The 23,701-nt window shown below is 41.4% G+C and overlaps 1 protein-coding gene across 1 annotated transcript; it reads left to right on the forward strand.

The window, feature by feature from the left end:
• Positions 1 to 264: 264 nt before the first annotated feature.
• On the forward strand, positions 265 to 22,077 carry ppm1j (protein phosphatase, Mg2+/Mn2+ dependent, 1J). The gene is made up of 10 exons (XM_030420884.1): positions 265 to 1,023; positions 10,310 to 10,424; positions 12,048 to 12,377; positions 13,939 to 14,051; positions 14,285 to 14,369; positions 14,816 to 14,934; positions 15,856 to 15,919; positions 16,309 to 16,416; positions 18,400 to 18,551; positions 20,095 to 22,077. Exons 1-10 carry the CDS (start codon positions 761 to 763, stop codon positions 20,240 to 20,242), a joined length of 1,497 nt encoding a protein of 498 aa, XP_030276744.1. The 5' UTR covers positions 265 to 760; the 3' UTR covers positions 20,243 to 22,077.
• Positions 22,078 to 23,701: the final 1,624 nt, after the last annotated feature.

A 23,701-nucleotide genomic window follows, 5' to 3' on the forward strand; every position in this document is an offset into this window, starting at 1 on the left:
TTTTTTTACATCACTGCTCTTTATTAATCATTTTACAATTAATTTTTGAAAAATGTACAACCTGGCAACCCAAAAGTTGTTGTGGTGAAAACCTTGCAACTCTTCTGTAAAGCCTTATTAAAAGTTAGCTATGTTAATTGTTACAAAATTTAATTTTTTTTTTAATTATTTTTTTCAAATGTTGAGAACATAAAATCTGTTTTAAAGGACATTTTTTAATATAAATATGAAAGGCCTGAGTGCGTTTCAGTGCGTGATAAGTAACGTCTGAGTATCAATTCGTGCGGGCTGTGTCTACCTGAGCTAAATGGATGCGGTGTGTTTCTTATTAGTTATTGGATCGTCATTCCTCCTGACTGAAGCTGACTGTGAATATGTCGATGTGAGTCTGTCATGTTGTGTGGTGCTGTGTGTTGTGTTGTGTTGTGTTGTGTTGAGGGCTGGCTGCACTGAAGCCCTGCCTTCATTTCGGAGATGAGACGGACCCATCTGCCGGATTACAGCCGATAGGCGCACAGACTCGGAGGCTTCTCTTCAGTCTGAATGAGGAAAACAGCGCGGCCGCCCGTCTGAACGCTGTCACATGGGGCCGAGGAGGAAAAAAAAAGATCGCTTCCTGAAATGATCCTCGTCGCTGGCTCTTGTATTGTTGTGTTTTCTTTTTTTCCTCCTTCTTCTTCTTCTCCTCCAGCGCAACATCGCGTCGCCTTTTTGTTTTCCCCGTCCGGACCTTTTTTTTCTGGGCTGAGCGTCGGTGCCGATGATGATCAGCAAAGTTAAAAACGCCATGTCCACTCTGGTGGGAGGGATGATGCCGCACGGACACCACCACCACCACAACCATCACTCAGGTGGCGGCCAGACCTGCGGACCGGACAGCCTGCCGCCGCGCTTCCCCTACGGCCGGCCGGATTTCTTGGACCTCACCCCGGAGCTCCTGCAGTACTCCACCGAGCACGCGTCGCGGCCGGTGCTGACGCTAAAGAGAGACAGCAGGCTTCACTGGAGGACGGGATACGCAGAGTGAGTGGCTCGATCCGGTCATTGATGAAAACGTCCCCCCCACACCTAAAGAAATCATTCACCATCAGCAGATATTGTTTATGAGGCTGCAGTCCTGATGAGAATCGGGCCTGTGGTGCAGCAGCTCTGAGTGCACTGCAGCAGCCAAATGATGATGGCCAACATGGCCTTTTGCTGTTGTACACTTCTTTTCTGTCTGCCACAGTGTCCCCCCCTGCATGATATTTGTGTCTGTGCACAGGCTTTACACAAAACCTCTCATGACATCTTTGTCCACTGATCTCTTACTAAAAGCTCCTCATCAAGTTTTAATTTCCCATTTGATGCAAAAGTGAAAGAAGGAAATCTCTACCTGCTCTTGTTAACCAACACGCCTCCCTGTGTGAAGCCTCACCTCTGTGAGCTTTTTGATATCTAACACAAACAAACAAAAAAATCATATGACCTCTTTGACAGCTTCGATTTTCTCTGCACTGACTTTCCTTTAAGCTCATGTTTCATCTTTCTCTTTCATAAAAAAGGTCTTTCGGCTGCATGAAGTTGTGACTAATGACCATTCAGCCTAGGTGCAGAATTGCTCGCGTCCTTGGTTTTTTACTGCAGGGGCTTTTACACTCTCATACACCTGCAGTAGGCATTTCATTCACACTATTGGTCAGGATTTGCTGTTCTGGCGGTTCCCGCTGAGGAAAAACACTTTCAGACATTCCACTCTCTCGGCGGGAGGGAGGGAGGGCCAGGGAGTTATGAAGGACTGAATAGCACCAGTACAGTACAGTACAGTATGTGGGCTATACCACTGCTGCGTGTCCTCCTGGACCCAGTGGGGAAACAGAAAAAAAACAGCTGACTCATGCAGAGAGACTCAAGGGGACCAGGTCTTTTGACGACAGCCGTCTCAGAAGACTGATGGAGAGGTCGGATGAGGACGCATTAATGTAAAAAAGGGAGGTCAGCGTGTGGGAATGTGCACTATCATCAGTGCCGTCGTCTGCGTAGTGCTGCAAATGACTCACATATAAAAACTGTAATCACAGTATTAGCAGTGCTGTTTACAACACAACCTCAGCGGTCAACCTGCGTATGCATCAGCTGTTGGTGCTCACCAAGTGTAAAAATCGGAAGTGCAGACCAGCAAAATAAATGTTGGACTTGTACTTTTCTGCAAAACGTATATATAATAAGTAGATTTAAATGTATGTTTCAGTTTCTACTTGATGCTGTGACATCTCTGTGCCTCAACAAACGAACACGTCAAAATGTGCACATGACATATATGGCGAATCGGCATTTCTAAAACTCGTGATATATCTCGTTCTCATTACTAAACATGAGCTGACTCATATTGAGAGGTGGAGAGTCACCAGCAAAACTTACTATTGGGGCAACAAGGCTGCCAAGCCAGTGACCACTGTTCGAGACTGAGTGTCAACATTTGTAAGTGTGAAACCACTGGACTGGAAGACACCAGGACATTTCCAGGTGTTTTGTGGCAGCAAAACCCGGTATTTTGAAGAGGATCTGTGGAGCTGGAAGCCCGTCGTTTGTTTACGTTAGCGAGTCCATTTCCCAAATAACGTTAACTGCTCTCTGTTAGCGGAGACGAGGAATTCAAGAACTTGCAGTAAAGTCACATCCTCTGTACTCTTGTGGAAAATCCGACCCGAGTCCTTCACAAAGAAATCCACAGTCCCAACAGATTAAACAACCTAAACAAATCGTCTACAGGGTTGTATAGGCAACTGAGAGAAATGGGGAAGGTCAACATTTTTACTACAGTTACAATCTGCTCATGTGGTCAGTAAAAAGTGATTCATACATGTGAATCGCCCTTTAAGCGGAAACATTTTCCTAACCCCAACCAAGTGGTTTTATGCTTAAGCCTAACCAAACCACAAGCACAGCGTTGTCACAACATAAAACTAAACCTAACGAAATGTCAAGTTGCAACACATCCAGTCGGTGGTTTGCAGAAACAAACACTACCAACATTTCTACCTGGTTTTGACAGTTGAAACAGGAAGCAAACAGTGGTCTCGAAGTGATGTTGAACAGCAGTCTGTCGCACCACCATTCTCCTCCTGATAACAAAGACAACTCATACACATGTTTACTCTACGCAATGTGATACATATTGAAGAAATGCTGACAAAACAATGTAAAAGTCATACACTTAGATGAGTGTTTGGCCGCGTTTACTTGGGATTGATTGACAATGTTATTTGATAACTCACACAGTTGATGATAAAACTATTGAGAGCCTTTAAGAGGTATCGGATGAACTGTGAATGTGTGTGGACTGATCGATGATTGAGCCGCACATTGCACTTCAGATCAATCTAGCTGTAATCATGATCGTCACAGAGCAACATTTATCCGTCGGAGCATCTATCAGCCCCGTCCCTTTTGTCTGGTGCTTGTTCAGTCCCCTTGTGCTGTAATGAGTCGGAACAATGATGGCCAAACAGTCTACAGAAGGTGGACGCTGTCCAGTTGGAGGCTGCCCTGTTGGCTTACATTCAGACTCAACTTCCCCGCTTTCATTGATCTTAATTAGTGTCCGTCCGTCGTTTTGGTTGTAATGAGGATTCATGGTTGTTGTTGTTGGGTTTCGGTATGTTTTCGCTGGTCCTCAACATTCGGCCTGACTCCAAAAGGAAATGTGAAGCTAAAATCTGGCTGCAGTTTTAGCACCGCAGAGATTTGGGATGCTTGAGATAATGAGTCTAATTGATGGTGTAACGCTGCCGCACAGCATTGTGTCAGCACAAACAAGTGAGTGCACTTACCGTAAGCCACTCAAAAGTGCTTTTGTCAAATGGCTATTTAATACAATTTAATATGGAGGCGATAAGCTTTCAGGCTCTGGCACTGAGATCATGAGAGAGTGTGAGGAGTGTGAGATCCATTTTGGAAACGTTTTCATGGATATATACATGTCCAGATAAGCATATATTTAACATCATGTATAATTGATTATTGTCTTTGATGTAATAACTGTGTGACATTATAAATAATGCATAAATAAACAGATGTCAGGCGAGCACAAAAGATCAGTAGGAAAATCTTTCAAAGCTCTCTGCTGTTCATGAAGCGAATGAGCAGATATAGAGAACGAGAGACGTTTTACCAGATTGAGTAGATGCTCTTTGTTAGAGGCGACGCTTGAGAGAATCTACCACATCCCTCAGCTTCACAGAGCTTATCGTGAGTTTCATCTAATTGTTTAGCTCTCTTACTCACTTACTGTTTTGCTTTACTCACTGCTCGTAAAGCTCTATTCAAGCAGCAGTTCTAAAAACCACCACCATCCCTTTTGCCCCCGATACGAAAGCCAGGCCATGAACATGTGATGTAAACAAGATATGACACGTATTGTAGAAATGGGATTCATGAGATGGACAGAAACATAACTCCATATGAATGATCGTGGTGCTGTGTAATCGCTGGATGTCTTCTAAAGGAGCAACTTTAAGCAGATAATATGATGATGTTATGTTCACAACTTGTTGCCTCTGCCTCCGAGTAGCCAAAAAGATCGGCCATTGCAGGTTTTAAGTGAAAACCCAATTTTCCCAAGTGGTGTTATTGTTGGTGCTGCTGTGGCAAACACAAATAGATCTCTTTCTATTTTCCTCAGAGTAGCAACCACCAACAACACAGGACAACATGTGAGTTTATTCATTCATTTAGTCTGAAATAGAGACGTGACTGTAGATAGAAATGGTGTCAGGCTGCCAGTCAGTCTTCATTTTCATGGGGGATTTTGTGCCCGGTGGCAGAAAAAAATAGTGAAGGTGATCTCAATATCAATGCAGATGCTCTCAGAAAAAGTTGTCTATTGCTAGTGTAAGAACATTTGTGTACCAGAAGAACTTCTTATAGCTTCATTATGTTGTTTTTATTGGACATGACGTAAGTGAGCAGAAATGAACTAAGCAGACTAACGAAAGCATTTCCAAGGCTTCTTTTAAGGAAGTTGAGGTGCGGATAGCTTCAACGTACTGTCGTAAAAACAACCCTGTTGTCCATTTTGTGTTGCCATGAATACACTTAGTTACCTGGTATTGTTTGTATTATCCAATCCTGGACGTTATTCTGTGTCCGGATCCACAACGGAAGGTTGGACACGGTTTACAAGCTGCAGCATGTTTTAATTACACCTGCATTATGTTCTGGACAAGTTGCTGCAGTGCCTTTTATTATTGTACTGGGGATTTGTTTTTTGTCAGGTCCTGCCTCTCAGTTTTCATTTCAGTATTGCACCACAAGGCCACTTCCTCTCCCCAGAAAGGAATTCAGAATATGATTAGACTAATTCTGAATGTTTCACAAGCTACACTCTATCCAATGTAGCATAGTACAGGGATTCATCTTTTCACGTGTAATTTGTAGAAATCCACTACAAACAGTCAACTCTTTTACTCTCAAATGTTTCTGTGTTTTGAGCAGAGGGATTAGATACTCGCCTACAGGACATAGTTTATATTGACCTTGTTATGCTTGAAGATGAAACATAAAGAAAGACATTTCAGACAGTTCAAATTTGGTTATATAAAGCAACAATCTGAAAGGATCATTCCAGAGGCGTCTTGATCTGCGTCTGACTGAACCACATCACTAAAACGGCTTTTCCTGAGTTGCAGGGCTTCACAGCACACGAGGTGAGTTGCAACATCAGTGAACCACAGCTTTATGTCTTGCTGCTGAATTTGTAACCCAAAACTATGATGTTAAAGGCTCCAGCAGCCACAATCAGAGAATTCACTGGAACTCTCAAGTTCCTCTTTTGTACTTTCCTTGCATAATAAACTGTAAAGTAGGAGAGTATAAACAGAACAACACTGTTTTACCGAGCATGACCGGCATGGTTTACAGTCACAAGCTGTGGAGACATATGACCAGAGAGTTGGGTCACATTATAGGAAGGCTTGAGCGCCAGGTTTAGAATCACATCCTCCCACGCAGTCGGGGTTGACTTCAATTATAGCTCATTGAATGCATGTGACTGCTTTAAAAACAGAATAATTGCTGATTTGTTACCGAGGGAGGGGTGAAACTTCATTACACTGCAAACACGTAGAGAAACATTTAGTCTCCTCCCTGAACAAGTGTTGAAGAGATATTCAGTAAGTGAATCACTTATCAGAATTCTTATCAGTATTGTAATGAACCCAGCCGTTAAACCACAGATGTGTTCAAACTGGATTTCCCCTTATGTTGCAACCTTTCTTTTGTTTAGGTCGAATTTTTCCATTCATATTTTGTCACAAAGCTGTTCTTATGCTCTGTAAGGGTTTGGGCACACGAACCACTTGGTTAGGGTCAAAAATACAACACAGTTTGGCTTATAGTACCTGTTTTGGTTGCCATCTCTCTGGTGGAGGTGTTCCAGCATTAAATGAAAAGTAAATAGTTTTGTTCACTAAAACCGCCAATATCCGGTGGTGTGACATGAACTCCGGTTGTCCATTCGGCAGCCTTGTTGGATGTAATAATGCCACCACCTCCTCCCTCCACCTCCTGCTACAACAGCAGGTGGCTGATGTGAACATGTTTGGTACACTTGTCAAATCCTGGACATCACCATGGTTTGCAGAAACGTTATCTAATGCTAACATAATATCCAGGAGGGACTTGGCTGCAATTTCCAGCTGTGTTTGAGGCTGTAAAACCTAAACCTATCAGGATCATAAGCACAGTCTTGTCATAGATATAAACGTAAATCCAATAGAAAATTGGACATAAAGAAATGTAAAGTAAAGTAAACATATCCGCGGTGTGCAGAAACATACATTGCCAACATTTGTTCTACTGATTGCGTTGAAGAAATGTTTGTTTAAAAAGCCACAATGTGAAATTACATTAGAGTAACATTAAAAGACATTACATCATATCAAGTATTATGGTGGCGTTTCTTTTTTTCTTTTTTTTTTTTTAGCTCGTCTTACGTAATGTCGGCCTCCAATGGCTGATGGAGCAGATGCATCCATAACAGCAAATGAAAAACATACTCTGCACTCGGTGCCAACTTTCGGCCTTGGCAGAAAGTTTACACGACAATCAGGCGACTTTAAATTCTTCTCTGTCATTAGTCCTAATGCAGGCAGCGCAGTGCAGGACACTGCGGTGCCTGTCCACTGCTTTCAACTGATTAGAAAGTGAAAGGGCTTTTTATAATCCAGATTTGGGGCCGCAGTTGCATTTTCTGCTTCATTTTGCTGCTCTCTGATATCAGAGCCTTTGGCCAGCCAGCGACCGTTTCATGCGGTGATTGTAATCAGCCGGTGATTTGATGAGATTTCTACTTCTCTCGTCTCTTTTCTTTGACTGCGTATTTTTTCCCCTTTTCCCCTCTTGCTGCCAGTATCCTTTTTTTATTTTCAGTCTCACTCCTTTTTCCCTTCTTCTGATGGTGTCTTTAGTTACTGATAAAGGACTAATCCCTCCTCTGCAGAAGTTTCCGAGGGGATCTTAATGACAAAGCTTGACTTGCTGGAATTGCGCAATAGGTATTATGCTGTATTATCCAGCTAATGTGGCATTTATGGATAATTGAAAGAGAAAATGTTACATAATATGCCAGCATGAGGTCCAAAATGCGGCTTTCCAAGTCAGCCTCAAGCTTTGAGCGGATTTTTGTATGCTGTGGCCCATTTACTACAAATTATACATACATCACTGCACAGTAATCAGCCCGACTAACATGCTGTTGTGTTTTAGATTTTCTGTCCCACTGATCAAGGCAGCAGTTGGGTTCCATTCACTTAAGTCTAGTATGCAGATCAATCAGCAGATGCTTGAAACATGCCTGAGTTGTGTAATCTGTCGGAGTGTCAAAGCGAAGTTTTCAGAGAAAAAAGCTCTGTAAACCGTCAGCACGCTACCTGCTGAGCACCAAGCAGCAGACAGACACGGCGAGAGACACGCTGGTTAGCGAAGTGGAGCATTAAGCAGCCGAAGACAAAGATATTTCCCTCAGCACAATCTGATATTGCCATGTTGGTGCCGTTCCTGGAACATCATAATTAATGTTGCTCCCGGACGATCAGTGCACCTCACCAATCATGTTTTTGTGATGTGATGGCTTCGTGACTCAGGGGAAGAAGACAGGGAAAATATTAACATGGGAGAGGTTATCCTTTAAAACAGGTGTTGTGAAAGGGTCTTCTTTTCTAATCCAAACCATGTTTTCCTAAACTTGACCAAACATCAACAGAAAACTGAAAAGAAACAGAAAATAATGAGTGAACAGTATGAGGATGTGTCCCAAGTGGGATACAAACCTGAGTTGGAGTCCTAAACAAACCCATTCAGCCACAACAGTTTGCCCTTGATGAGGGCTTCATCACCTTTTCCTAATTTGTCCTGGGATGAATTATAATTAAGATGTTCCACGAGTCGCAAAGCTTTGACATCAAAACAATATCAATTAGTAGGTGTAGGAGAGCAAATAGGAGCAAATATGTGATTAGATTATTATTAGATTTTAATGAGTGAATGCCATTGTGCTATCTGCAGTTTGTGTAAATAGGCAACTCATTGCTAACAGGCTTGTATAACTGAAAAAAATGTTAACTGCTGGAATATAGAGCTATTTAACACTTAATTTAAGAACAATATGAATGACGGTCATTGCAGCTTTGTCACTATTATAGAGTGTTTGGTCACCGGCAGTGAAGGAAAAGGGAAAAGCTACGTTCCAGTCTGACAGACTCACTACCAAACAGGCAAAGTGATTAAACACCCCTGAAGAAAAGAAAGAAGCAAAGAGAGCGTCCTCGAAAAAAGAGTTGTGCAAGTGTGGTGATGAAGAGAGATTGCTAATTGCAAAATTAACAGGAAGTTAGCGAAATCGACAACAACGTTTCCAGGAGCTCTTGACAGGACGATTTTTACGATAGAAATGCGTTCGTGCAGGTTTAAAGAGCCAGTTCACCACATCAGTTCAAACAGATGAATGTACAGTATCAATGTTTTTTTTCCTGCAACTTGTTTCTTCTGCTTCCACGTATATGATGCACTTGTTGTTATTGAACGTATATGTGGTGAGAAAAAAAAAAAGCATATGAACTCTTTATCAGCTTTGAGGAAGTTAAACTTGAACCCTGTGACTGTATATCCAGCGCTCACTGTTTAAAGGAAGTGGAGATTCTGTGTCCACATCCTAAATCGATAGTGAGACACAGTTCACGAGTGGCAGCAAGTTTTAGTACCTGAATTATGTTGAAGAGAATATCCAAGCCACTGCGACATCTTTTGTAACTGAACTGCGCATTTGTGTTTTGGTCCTGTCCTGCCTGTCAGTTTTTTTCATTTCGGTATTGCACCATGTTTCTTGCAAACGTGACAAGCAACTTCCTCTCCCTGAGAAAAAGAATGCAGAATATGACTCAACTTATCAGTTTCACAAGCTGCAGATAGCTAGACTTGTAGTCAAGACCGTCTAAACCGAGACCAAAACACTACCAAGACCAGAGAGTATTAAGACCAAGACAGACCAAGTCAAGACCAAGACTAGTTCAGCTCAAGACCGAGACCGAGACCAAAAAAAAAACTAGTTTTTTGCCATTTTGCATGAGTTGCAGAACATAAGCATCACCACGCATGGTGGTGGTGGTTTTCAGCGGGAAACACTGAAATCCAAACAGAGACGACCAATGCTACAGCCTTTCGTTAGCTGAAGTCAAAGCCATTCAATTGGCAAACGGGGGACGAGCGCCAACGCTGTCTGTGTCATAAAATGCATGTGATTGGTACCAACTGTGTCTGCCTGGATATTATAGGTTACACATCCCTTCGAGACCGCTCGGCCAGTCCGAGGCATTGCGAGACCGATGGACCCGAGACAGAGACAAGACCGAGACCAAAGACAGTCGAGGCCGTGACAAGACCAAGACCACAAAAAAGTGGTCTTGAGACCGGTCTCGAGAACTACAAGTCTACAGATAGCCTCTCTTTCCACTATGGCTCCGCCTTGGTGCCTCCAGTGAACCCTGCTGCAGATAGATGCTGCGAGCGTATGAACCGGTGCATTACTCTAAAGCCATTATCCTCCACAGGCATCGGCTCATAATAAAAAACACTTAATCCCTTCTACAAGTTCCCTCTGGGACATGACTGCATCCTGCCCCACTTTCTCTTCTATTTTTTTTTTTTTTGCCTCGCTGTTCGACTCGCTCCATCTTCCAAGCTGCTGTTATGTGTTCATGTGGTTAGAGCAAAGAGCATCAATCATCTGACTCCATTCTTACCTTTCTCCCCGCCGCCTCTTTCTCTTTCCAAGGGTGATCAATGCGGGCAAGAGCATGCTGAACGAGGACCAGGCCTCTTGCGAGAAGCTGTTCGTGAAGAAGCCGAGCGGCAAACACCGCAACTCCACTCTGCAGGAGGACAACGGGGTGAGCGAAGGGCGACGTCCCGAACACCAGAACAGGAGCCGGTGAATGAGGGAATGACGTGTCTGATTTAAGGGCCGGCAGCTCCAATAAACAATTAGTGATCATGTTTCTAAATCTGACATCCTTGTACTCCTGTAGCTGTAGTGCACTCAAAATATAATTGTATCTGTGCATGAATAGTAACCTGATAGTGTTGTTGTATTCTATTTAGTACTGATGGATTCACCTTGTTACTTTTAATTGACTCTAATGTTTCATTATGTGTGTAACAAAGCAACACAAATAAATCCAGGTAAGTTAAAAACAGACCATGTAAATTACTACCATGTTATGTTTCCAGATTCTTGGTCAGGCCCAATCAGCATTTCCTCCCCAGCTTCACCCACTCATCCAAATATGGTCGCTTCTGGCTCCAAAAACAACGCGGTGACGGCCATATTGCCAAACTCGTAGCCTATAAAACAGCAGTCCATGACTATTAAAAGGCGGACAGAGATATTTGGCAGCTTGGTTGTGAACATAGCGGAGCATTTTGCTTAAGGCTAAAAGGCCAGATATTTTAATCAGGGGTTAGCGGAGACCGAATACACAAGAAATTGAATAATAGACTTAATTTTATGAGGGGGCAACAAACTTAACTGCAAAATTAACGCTAATGAACGCTAATGAAGGTGTGAAGTTCCAGATCTGGTTGTCCACTGTGCAGTTATTTTCATCACAATGATTGATTCTCAAACGTGATTTTTTTTAAATGCACACACACGTACACACACACACACACACACACACACACACACACACACCAGGTTCGTCCTGTTGATCTGGTGTTTTGTGAAACTGTGTCCATAAAGTACAAGCCAAAGACTTGTTACTCAGTGATAGGAGTCCTGTAATGGATCTTATCAAGTTTACTCTTGAGGCCAGTAAATCTGTTGTACTAATATGCCTGCACACACACACACAGACACACACAAACACACACACACACACACACACACACACACACACACACACACACACACACAAAAACGTGCTTGTTTTTCATGTGGTGTAAATGAATTACATCATCCCTTGTTGCGCCCCTCCCCCTCCCGAGTCTGGCATCAGAGGAGCAAAGCCTGTTCATCTGTTCGTCAGTCAGGCCAACTCGGCATGTAAACATGTCCGCCAACACAAAGGTGGCAACGCCTTCCCATCAGCCATTATATCATGCAGGAAAGGTCTGACTGTCAGTTAAAATGACTCCACATTTTTTCTTTCTCTTTTTTTTTTTTTGCACTTAATTATATTTATGGATTTAGACTTGAACAGTTTCCTCTAAGATCAGTCAAAGTAAAAGCTCACAATAAGGTTTTTGTCTTTTTGCAAACTATCATCATAATGTTATGATCTAGATTTACTGGAACTGTGATCCAGTAAAACCTGAAATGGGAGGAAACATATTGCTCAGCATTACAAATGTCACCAGCTTTAGTCCCAGAGCCTGTAAACCCTCACAAATCTGTGCCTTCTGCTCAGAGATGTAATCTCATGGGAGATTTTTTAAAAACGTCACAGGAATTATTACTTTCCCACTATTTTCTATGATACTACAACATGTTATGTTTGTATACTTTTTGTTAGGATGGCACAGGAATCCCTCTCCACTTCTGGGGCGTGTTTGACGGACATGCAGGTTCTGGAGCCGCCATCATGGCCTCCAAGCTCCTTCACCGCCTCATCAGAGACCGTCTGGGAGAAATCTGCCACTTGCTGGAGAACCCCAACAGCGCTCCTCCGATCTGCCTGGCCAAGAACGGCAGCCCGTACCAGGCCGACACGAAGAAGGGAGCCTCACAGGAGCCAGAGGACCCAGATGCTGTCAGCGACTCCACAGTACGCTTTCACATGGAGAAGGCTGTCAGCCTGGAGGGCTTGGTGATCGGAGTCATAGAGACCGCCTTCTCACAGATGGTGAGCAGATGATAATCAACAATCTCCGTGAGAAAACAACAGAGCAGTAAAAGGAATTTGTGCACATTTTGCATTTTAGCTGTGATTTGTGCCCAAGGTCAACAAAGGTAGATTGGCATAAAATTAGGTATATATATTAATGGTTCCCAGAATCCTAATAACTTTTGGTGTTTCCTCAACTTTGCCTGTAGCGCCGCATTTTCCAGGAAAGTATCTCAGCCTCTGCTGGACAGAATTGCACCAAATTCATCATTCATAGTTCTCAGATTTTCCATCCTAGCAGCATTGAGTTTCATCTGACACCACGATGAGGTTGATATTGGTGGCTTTGAGTCAAATATCTCAACAGCTCTTGGATGGATCACTATGAAATTTGGTACACTCATTATTGTTCCCCCACAGGATGAATTGCAACTGCCGTGAATCGTGAATTGCCAACGACATGCACTGAGGGTGTTTGTGTCTGCATGTTTAAATTCGGTCAACTCTCATTGCAGTCAGCATTCACCAGAGACTCCGGATCTTCCTCTTCTTCTTTCCCCTCTCCTCTCTGTAACATCACGTTCATGAAGTTAAGTTCATTTCCCCTCCAGCTCCAGCAAGGAGTCTACATTACAGTATATTAACACCCGACAATGGAGGTCACCTCCGCAGATCACTGCTGCAGCCAGGTTGATAAACAGCAGTGCAGATAAATCCACTTCTTGATCCCAAAACTTAAAAAGTAATCTGTGAGCGGCTCCGGATTAGAGCAGAATCCAGTAAGACTCCAGATGTTTATTCCTCCAGAAGGTCTGGCTTTGCACCAGATTCTCTCCTCCAGAGCTGGCCGGCTCTGAGCAGCTGCAGCCGCTTTTGTTTTGATTAAGAGACCTTTCGCTCCATAAATTACATATAGTGTGTTTACTTTCCACTCAGCAACATCCTCAAGTAGAAATGTCACTTTTTCTAATTTTGGTTGACGACCGGAAAGCCTGCAAAACTAAAGTCATTCCCATCAGCCTCAGCTGTGCTTCGTGTTTATATAAGATGTTAGCATGCTAACACGCTAAACTAAGATGGTGAACATACTGGAGTAAACATCATACGTGCAAAACACTAACATTGTTACATTGTGAGCTTGTAATCTTATTTTAACTTTGTGCTCAGAGCACATCTGTGCTCAGACACGCAGCAGACTGTTAATTCTTAATCATCTCATGATCTCTTCCTGTTTGTGGTTGAGTGTCTGAAATTAAGAATTCAGATTGCACAAATAGGCTGAATCTGCTCAGTGACGCGCAGTTAGGGAACTCAAAGTGAGAGACCTCTCTGATGCAACCACCGTCTGGTTTAGATGATGCAGATAAAAACCCCACATCTTAGGTAATGTATTCTTCAAAGCCTCCTTGTTTCCCTCCATTAGCGCGGCTGTTTTGTTTGGAGCATGAATATGTATGAAGAAAAATAATGAGCTATTCCGGGTGATGAGAGGCAAAGTGTGCACCTCGAAGCTTGGAGGTTTTTCTGCCCTTTCAGTTCTTACTTAGATTTTTTCTCTCTCTCTCTCTCTTTATCTCAGGATGACCTGATTGAAAAGGAAAAAGCGTCGTACGCCATCTCCGGTGGGTGCTGTGCCTTAGCTGCCATTCATATGATGGGGAAACTCTATGTCGCCAATGCTGGAGACAGCAGGTGAGAGATCTGAAAAGTACTTCCCACTGCAGGCTACAGGATAAAGGAAATGACTGTAATTTACCCTCCAGGTGTATGTACCTTTATACTCAGGGGCAGTCCTGTAGACATCAGGGCTCTTTGTGCCCCCTGGGGTTCAGTCTGCATACTGCAGCGTGATCTGAGCTGTAGGTGTTAAATAATGTTCTGCCTGTGTGAATCTTCTCCCTCTCTCTCTCTCTCTCTCTCCGCAGGGCCATAATCATACGGAATAACGAAGTCATTCCCATGACGAACGAATTCACACCGGAGTCAGAGAGACAGCGGCTACAGTATCTGGTATTCTTTTATCCTCTATGTTTCAGAAGAGATTATTTAACATTAAACACATGTTCATGGAGGGCTTTATAATCTTGTGGCTGCATATGAAGTTAAAGAGATCTTTGATTTGTATTTGTCCACAGTGAGGTGAGTTGAGCATGATGCATAGACAACCTGAAGCAGAGGGAGGAAATCCTGTTCATCGGTGGCTTGATTTAGTCGGTTGTAGTTATGAGTCACAGAGTGGGTGGATGATGTTCGCTGCTAAAAACAGGGGGAGCTTTTCTGTGCCTCGGCATACAGCAGCACGTACTGCAGGCCCTCTGTTACGCACGCTAATCTTTTCTTTTCTTGCATGTAGACTAACCTCCGCTTCCTGACACACAGTTAAGGCTTCTTATGTAAATCTTTTTTTTATTCTGCGGTTTAATGTGACCTGCCCCGTTTTGTGTGTGTCGTCACAGGGCTTCCTGAGGCCGGAGCTCCTGGGAAACGAGTTCACTCACATTGAGTTCCCCCGCAGGATCCAGCACAGCGAGCTTGGCAAAAAGATGCTCTACAGAGACCACACCATGACTGGCTGGTAAACCTGGAGATCCCTTTTAATCACATCTCCCACAGTTAATCACTTTTCATAAACACTCTGTCCTATAATTAGTCGGAACAGTTTGCTTGCGGAGTGTTTACGAGGCCTTAAACTAACTATGTTCACCCAGAAATGAAAAAAAAAAAAAAAGCCATAATTTACCCACCCTCAAGCCAATGGAAAGTTTTACAACAAACACCTCTGGAGTTTCACGGCAAAACAGTGTTGCGGCGTTCCTCTAAACAACTGAAGAAGATAGGGACTTGTTTTTGAATGCAAAAAAGCAAACAAATAATGTTTCAGTTTTTCAGTTATTTTCATTTTTTAAAACAAGTCCCCATCTACCTCAGTTGTTCAGGAGAATGTTGCAGCACTGTGTTACTGTGACGCTCCAGAAGTGTTTTTGATAGACTAAAACTTCACCCGACTTTACATCATGAGTACATAAAACCAGCATTTTCATTTATGGGTGAATTTAACCTTTAATCTGCCAAAAATGTTCAGGATGAATACATTCCTTGTTTAGTTTATGAAATATAATAAAATAGTTTTTTTTTTTTTAAAAAGGCCCGTCACAATTTCCTTTAAGCTTTTGTCCAATCGAAAACTTAAAGCACATCAGTTTTCTATGATAAGAAAAAACTTCTTTTGACATTTTTATGAACTAGTTATTTTTACGACCCCAAAGCAAAATGAAGGAGCAAACAAAATTAGTCCAATTTTAGGGTCATTAAGTAAACAAAAGCTCAGGTGCTGATTGGATGAATGGCCAAAGTTCGAGTGGGAACCTCCTGAAACAAAAACAAAACAGAAGCCAAAAGTACACAGAAAACAACACTGGTTGCTTTTGCCAAAAAACTTTTCCTGACATCTTTTTTTCAGGAACTTAACCTGAGCTCTGTTGGTTGTGTGTTGTAGGGCTTATAAGACAATCGTTGAAGATGATCTGAAATTCCCCCTGATATACGGAGAGGGCAAAAAGGTAAGAAACAAGATATTGTGCTTGATGTAGACGATTGTTTTCCACGTAGGTATTCTAATTAAATATAGATTCAAAGGTCATTATATTAATTTTCGATTGTGTAGGCAGATGAATACAATTATGACGCATCTTCACATCTATAAGTGTTTTGTTAGATTGTGCAGAGTCTGCGTGGGCGGAAACGAAACCTGCTTAACATTTTCATTATTGTCTGAGAGAACACGGTCTTCATTTAATAATCCCTACCTAAGTGGATTTTCCAAGAACTGAACTACATTACTGAAACAGTAACCTACATCATTATCTGTGTGTGTGTGTGCGCGCGCGCGCGTGTGTGTGTGTGTGTGTGTGTGTGTGTGTGTGTGTGTGTGTGTGTGTGTGTGTCACAGGCACGTGTCATGGCGACGATCGGAGTGACCCGTGGGCTTGGGGATCATGACCTGAAGGTGTACAACTCCAACATCTACATCAAGCCCTTCCTGTCCTGCGTCCCTGAGGTGAGTATAAGGAGTCAGGAGCAGCTCCGGTTGTCAGCACTGCCCGAGTCGAGTCCTCAGGCAGCGCTGCTTTAAACACCGTGGAAGCCTTTCAGACGCAGTCGAGCAGCTTTTTGGCCCTGGGCCTCACTTAGTTGGCTGTGAGGCTCTTTTGCTCACAGATGCGTCTCATAAAATGCCTTTGTGCGGGCTCAGATTTGGTGCAAAGAATAAGCAGAATGTACTCCTGCAGGGATTTTGTTCCTTTTATTTTGGGGTATTTTACATAATAAAGGGAAAACAAACATCAAAAAAGCACGGGAGCCGAGTGGGATTTCCATTTCTCACTTTACACTCTGTATTATGACATGAAGAAGGTGTTAAATCTCCTTTATTTTGTTATGTCATCGATTGTTTCAAGATTCAGTCCGCACAATATGGAGACCTTTAGTTGAGCTTCTTATATTTATACAAGAAGCGTGTCCTCCTCCACAGAGAGGTACTAGATTCTACATCTTCAGCAGCCAGCATAGGTTCTCCGACATGTTTGGAAAGTGAAGCACGGTGTAAGGATTTGTTTCCCCAGGATGGCAATGGAAAGTCACATTTGTTCATCCGGTCAAAGTCAACAAACGTTCTTGACGCCAAACCCAAGAAGCTCAGAGTTAAAGGGCGCTGAAGGGTCTACTGTCACTGCATTATTCTGATACTGGCCCTTTAAGACTCTGAGGTTCTGTTTCATACCAGTTTTTATTGATTGCTTTTTCGCAGGCATCTGTTAAAACTTTAGAGAGCTTCTCGGTACAACTTCTTCTGTTCTCAATCTAAGAAACAAAGTCAATAACTAAAAAACAAGTCGGTGCCCCGTGAAAGGCTTGTGTGAGCTGCAGAAGTGCAAAACAACTTTTCTTTTCTTGTTTTTCTTCATTGTGCTGCTGTTCAGAAGGTACTTGTGTGAATGCCAGTGGTGTAATGTGACCTCGCATTTACCTGCTTAAGAACAATTTTGAGGTTCTTTTATTTAACTTGATTCCAAATGTATTTATGTTTTTACTTTGTTCTTTTACTCCACCGCATTTCAGAAGGAAAGATTTGACTTTCAGATTTATTCAACAGCGGCAGTTACGAGTAAAGATTCTACAAACAGAGCATATGATCAATCTTTAACAGATTAAACTGTAAAACAAGTATTTTATGGTCAAGCTGTAACATTAAAATGCAGTTTATAAAGCTTTTAAAGTAATCCGTAATGATATTCCACAAATATGAAGTAATATTACTCATTCTATTCACTTTTTTACGTTTACTTGATATGAGTTCTTCTCTCCAGCATTGTTGAATGCTGCACATCCTATAAAGTTAAACGAGGCACAATAACTTGCTTTCTTCAGAGATCTCACAGCCTAAAATTACTCTCAAGGTTCATTCACCTCGAGGCCCCCGCCCGCCAACAAATAGTTTTATTTCGTCAACATAATAATCCTTGACTTGTAAATCTCTAAATAAGTCTTAAAGTCTCTAAGTCTCGGTTGGTTTCTTGTTCACTGAACCTTCTGCGCAGTCATTTGAAGCTCTTTCAAGAAAGGTTAGAAGTGCACACAACCTTTTTTCAGTGTCTCACCTCTCACACAGCACTTCTTATTTTTGTTTTACGGAGTTAAAAATACTCGCCGCCTCTTTTGTTAGACCTTTCTCTCTCAGTTCCTGTTCGAGCACCTCTCAGCTCAGCGCTGCAGGAATATTATCAGGTCTCTTATTTCCTGAGCTGAGCACTTGGAACATATCACGCTTGCTGCGAGTCACTCTGGATAAGTGGTCCGAAACATGTGAATGGACATGAGCGGCTTTACTGCCGGAAACGGAGGTTATGCCCCCTCGTGTGCCAACATACATCTGTCAGGCTTTCAGAACACAACACACACACAATGCTGACTGTGGTAGTTTCATAAATGATGGCAGCACAATGACTTCAAAAATGATTAATAACATGTCTTTCTGTCACAGGTGAAAGTTTATAACCTGGATGAAAACAAACACGGCCCGGATGACGTCTTGGTCATGGGCACAGATGGATTGTGGGACGTGACGACAGACAGGGAAGTGGCAGATGCTGTGACGGCTTACTTATCCTGCTGTGACCCCTCTGATCCCATGAGGTAGGCGGTCTGCCAAATAATCCTTTACATTAGGCTTTTGTTCTCAGTATACGTTCAGCCGTGAGAACATGTTCAGAAAAATGACATGAAAGCTGCAGTTTCATAAATCCGATGTGTTGTCACAGCTGTTCTGTTGTTCAGTACGTCCACTAGGGGGTGACAAATACCACAAAATGCAGCTTATAGTTACACTATGGTGTGTTCTTTGTATGTAGAACAGAAGTATTTAGACCATTCACCGCTAATACCACACTATAAAAATACTCTGTCACAAGTAAAAGTGCTGCATTGAAATGTTATTTCAGTGAAGGTATCATCAGCAAAATTTGAGCTCATTTTAACTATTTTATACACTGTTGGGTACTTAAATCTATAGTAATGCATCATATCGTCATATTGTTGGTAGCGTCGCTGTCCTATGAGAACCCTGTATCTTTAAAAATACATCATTTCATGGTGTCAGAAGAGAAACAGCCTGTTTTCAGCTTCGTGACTGTGCATTTTACAGCTAATCCAAGAGGGGTTTTAGAGTAGAAGGAGAATGTTCTCATCTCATAAAGAAACACTTCAGTTCATCACAAACGTGTAAAATCACCACATCTGGTACAAGGACCTAAGATATGTGCTGAGGTACAGTAGTTGAGTAAATGTTCTTAATAACATTTTTTTTGTTAAGGTTTATATCCACTCCAGGTATAATTATACACTCACTCTAGGCAAGTTGACAGATATCGCAAGATAAACAAACGACCATGTCTATGGAAAAGAAGCAACTTAAAGCCTTAAACAGGCAACTTTACCTTATTTGAGAGAGTAAGGCCTCTTTAAGGATTTAACTGTATATACAGTGCATGTGTGACTTTGTGGTATTTCATAAAAACTAGTATTAGTATTAATACTGGACATTTTGAATGTTTGTTTTTTTCTTTTAACCTTTTTAGAATTTTTTTACAAAAACAAAATGAGGAATTAGGTGTAGCATGTAATGTTCATATAGGGTAATAAACTGAGCATGTGAATCATCAGGAAGGGTTTTAATGGTATCATTTAAAATGTTCTATAAAATGTATTTGAGGGAGAATCCATTCCTTCAAAGCAGTTTGTTCTCCCACTCTTTCCTATATTGTTTGCTTATATTTCACCCACTTGATCCATAGCATTGTTATCCCAGAAGCTAATCCATCCACAAGCTTTATTTGATTTGAAATATCCCCCGTGTTTGTGTTGTGTATGTACAGGGGGTGGAAGGAACAGGATTGTTAATGGATCCTGCTACCGGAAAAAATAGGCATTCATGCTTTATTGCACCGTAGAGACAGAACACATTGGAGAAAAGGCCAAAGAACTACACAATTGGAAAAAAGGCCATAAAGGGGAAAATGCAGCCTGCGACTACCAATATCTGTCAGTGACTTTACAGAAAAACAACCCAAAGTCATTTATAATAGTGTGTGTTTAGCTTTATTTTGTCTGATACAGTTACTTGATCATTGTATACATGTGTTGTGTATCTCACCGTTTAAACGTCTCCTCTGTGTGACAGGTACACGCTGGCGGCCCAGGACCTGCTGATGAGGTCACGAGGGGTGCTCAAAGAGCGCGGCTGGCGGTTACCCAATGAGAGACTGGGCTCAGGCGATGACATCACCGTGTTTGTCGTCCCACTGGCGGGGCTCGAGTTAGAGACATGACGAGGTTGCTGCAGCGGACCAGAGAGACTTCAGGGTCCCTTCGAGCTCCCTAAACCCCGGACTGATGGAGGGAGCGGAGGGGGGGGGGAGAGAAAACACCTTTGTCATAGAGAAGACTCGGATCTGAGCAGCACCTTCATCAACCCACCAGACTGGACCCGGTCGCAGCCGCTTTCAACTCAACCCAGTCATGTAACAAAAAGACTTTCAGCGACATCATCCGAGAAGTCACTCTCTCTCCCTCCCTCTCTCCCAGACCTGCTGTTTGTGACGGTTGCCAGTGAGAATTAAACCCCTGTTGTATTTTCTGTTTCCTCGTTCACGATTCCAGGCCGAACTGCTACTCAATCCTTTGACTGGATTGTCCATTTTCATGTCATGCCCTAAATGTTACTGTTTTGTAAAAAAAAACAAAAAAAAAAAACAAGAACAACAAAAAAAACAAAGCATCCTGCAGTTTCACAATCAAATTACTAGCCTGATCCCAACAGAGTTGGGACGCCGTGGATCCTCAGCAGAAATAAGTGTATAGAAAATCAATAACGTAGATCAGTTTGAACATGAAATCACAACTGAATAAAGGTCGCAAATGATCCCATCCTGTTTTTATCTATATTTTACCCAGCGTCCCATTTTCTGTGGGATCACGGTCATATCGTAAAGGGGATCGCAGGACAGAATGTGAGGAAACCAAAGAGATGCCGTTCTGGCATGAGGATGGAAATCTGTAAAATACGCACATTAAAAAAAAAAAAAAAAAACACACAAAAAAATCATTAGATTCATGTCTGTACATTAAAGAAGCATGTAGGAAGTAAAAAAAAAAAAAACAGAGGAATGGACCTTTTTTTTTTAGCTCTGGACCCAAACAGAATCAGTTGAGTCTTTTTGCTGCTGTACTTCCTTTTTTTCCTGACGATGAACGAATGACAACTACAGCTGCGACGGTGACTCGATTCTAAAGAAGATTTTGATAATCGATTAATTGTTTTTTTCGGTCATTTATCGAGCAAAAAAAGTCAAAACATTTTGCTGGTTTCCAGCGTCTTAATATGTGAGAATTTGCTGCTTTTACTTGTCATATATGATTGTAAATGAAGAGTCTTTAGGTTTTTCTGATTGTCGGTCTGACAGAAAGAAGCTTTTTCAAGACGTCAGTTTTGACATTTTATCGACTTAACAATTAATCAATGATGAAAATACTCCCGGTCAGTCGCAGCCCGAACAACGTCACCTTTGGCACTGTTGCACATGCTCTGTGGTAGCCTGTTGATTTGTGATGTCCTTCTTGTTGAATGTGCTCATAGATGATTTGTTTTATTTTTGACATTACAGTGACTAGGACAGGAGGGTTACATATTTGTGTTCAGTGCACAAAAAAAAAAAAAAAAAAAATGAAGGAACGGGATCATCGGTTTGATTTGATGATATGTTTTCATGATTTGACCCTCGGAGGAGAAAGCGATTAGTTCGTCTCGGTATAGTAAGATGTGATAAGCTTCACACATATGCCTTATTCAGAGATGGAAGGGACTCGAGAGTTTTTTTTTTCTTCAGATGCACTAAATCTGATCCTTGTAGAAGTGGCGAGGAACATTGTACGCCCTCAAATTTACCGTATACCTCTTTTGTACCATTTTTGTTACATGTCATGTTGTTTAGATTCTCCATATATATATTTTTAAAGACGACTTTGGTTGTAAGCAGTATCAGAAGTTTTTATTTTTCTGTTTCTATCCATAACTGTTTGTTTAAGGGAGGCGGCGTGAGCTACCACAATGTGAGGTAGAGGGATAACGTGTACCAGTTTAGAAATAAATCAGATTTTTTTCCCACTTGTTTTGACCTTGTTTATTTCAACTCCGTCTGAGAAGGAAATGAACTTTTCGGCGTGGCCACCAAATGACTCACCAATGATTACAGTATGTGACGAAGAGGAAAGTTCACTTCCTTAATATCCACTTCCCCAATACTGACTCCTTGCACTCGCACTGTGAGCATAACATTGTTAAAAGCTGTGATTAATTTACCACAAGAAAGAATTCCCAGTGTGTTTTCTCAAATATTGAATGTCAGGAGGCAGAAAAATCTTAAACAACAGGAAAACATTCTTCACATTGGCTCAAGTTCAGTAACAGAAGCAGAAAATATTAATATTAATTGTCTTTGCTTCCTCGTTAACAATAAAAATGTTTTTTTTCTTTTTTTTTCCCCTCTCTGACATTTTTAAAACCTGATATATACATTTATAGTTAGTTTTAAAGCCATATACCGCTCTTGCACTTTGATGAAGATAACAAAATACTTAAATGATTATAAAGAATTATTATCAAATTAAAATGAAACATGTTTTAGGTATTTTTATATTATATTGTCTACTCTTAATGAACTATGTAACCTTTGATTATTCTAGGGAGATAATATATTATCCTCCAGGACAGTTCAGAGGCTATTAGACTTTGTAGTGACAAAACTAAAACTACACAAATCCAAACAGACTCAATATTGGAGGGATGATGCTGCTTTTTTTAACTGTATAGAGAGCAGAAAGAAAATAATGTTTTACATTGGAGTCTCCACGCTTCACTGATGTTGTTGTCATTTCAAAATTAGGTTTACTAAAAAATCTCCTAAAACCAGAAAAGTCAGGAAGTATCAAGCTGATTAAACACTGTTAAGTTTGTTTAATTTTAAGTTAAAGGTTGTCCGAAGCCTCCAGAACATTTGGGTTAAAGGAACTTACAGGCATAAAGTAAACAAACCATAAGGTGTGAACATGTTGTATTATGCTTTCATAGGGTAGGATGGCACAATAATCATCTCAGAAAAAATCATGTTTCTCACGGTGTCACTGTGGTCAGTATCAAACAAATGATTATTATTTTTATCAGAAATAATGACCCATAAATGAACAATAACAGAAGAATCTTTGGTTGAACTTAAGCTCAAGTATAATCACCTAAAATACTATAAACTGACAGACATCAAACTGGAACTTGAGCTTTAAATATGTGTATTTTATATCACTAATATGGTAGAATTAAAAAAAAACAAAAAAACACAAAAAACAAGAATGTAACGTCAAACGATGGTCCACAAGCCAGCGATTAGGTCATAAAAGATGCACTTTCATTCATGTGAACTCAAAGAAGCTACCAGAGGTCACCTTTAATCTTATGTGTGCGTGCATGTCCTTTAATCAGTAACAGTGATCATATGTTATAAACTGCTGTGTATGTTGAAAGCAAATGTGAGCTATAGCTGAAGATATACATGAGAATAAGCACAAAAGTACAACACAAGGAACGCATAAATTGATCTAAACAACAGGATTGAGAATCTGCAGCTATAGGCCAGCTACTTTCCACTTTTGATTATCCTAGAAGCAATAAAAAAACATGTCCGTTTTGTTTTTCTTGTTTCATTCAATGTATTGTTCAATATTCAGACATGCCAATG

This window comes from Sparus aurata, chromosome 6 (assembly GCF_900880675.1).
Source record: "Sparus aurata chromosome 6, fSpaAur1.1, whole genome shotgun sequence".
NCBI classification, from domain to species: domain Eukaryota; kingdom Metazoa; phylum Chordata; class Actinopteri; order Spariformes; family Sparidae; genus Sparus; species Sparus aurata.

Coding starts and splice junctions, on each gene's coding strand:
- ppm1j (XM_030420884.1), top strand. CDS start 761: ATGATGATCAGCAAAGTTAAAAACGCCATGTCCACTCTGGTGGGAGGG. Junction 14,052..14,284: donor GCCAATGCTGGAGACAGCAG/GTGAGAGATCTG, acceptor CTCTCTCCGCAG/GGCCATAATCATACGGAATA. Junction 18,552..20,094: donor GACCCCTCTGATCCCATGAG/GTAGGCGGTCTG, acceptor TCTGTGTGACAG/GTACACGCTGGCGGCCCAGG.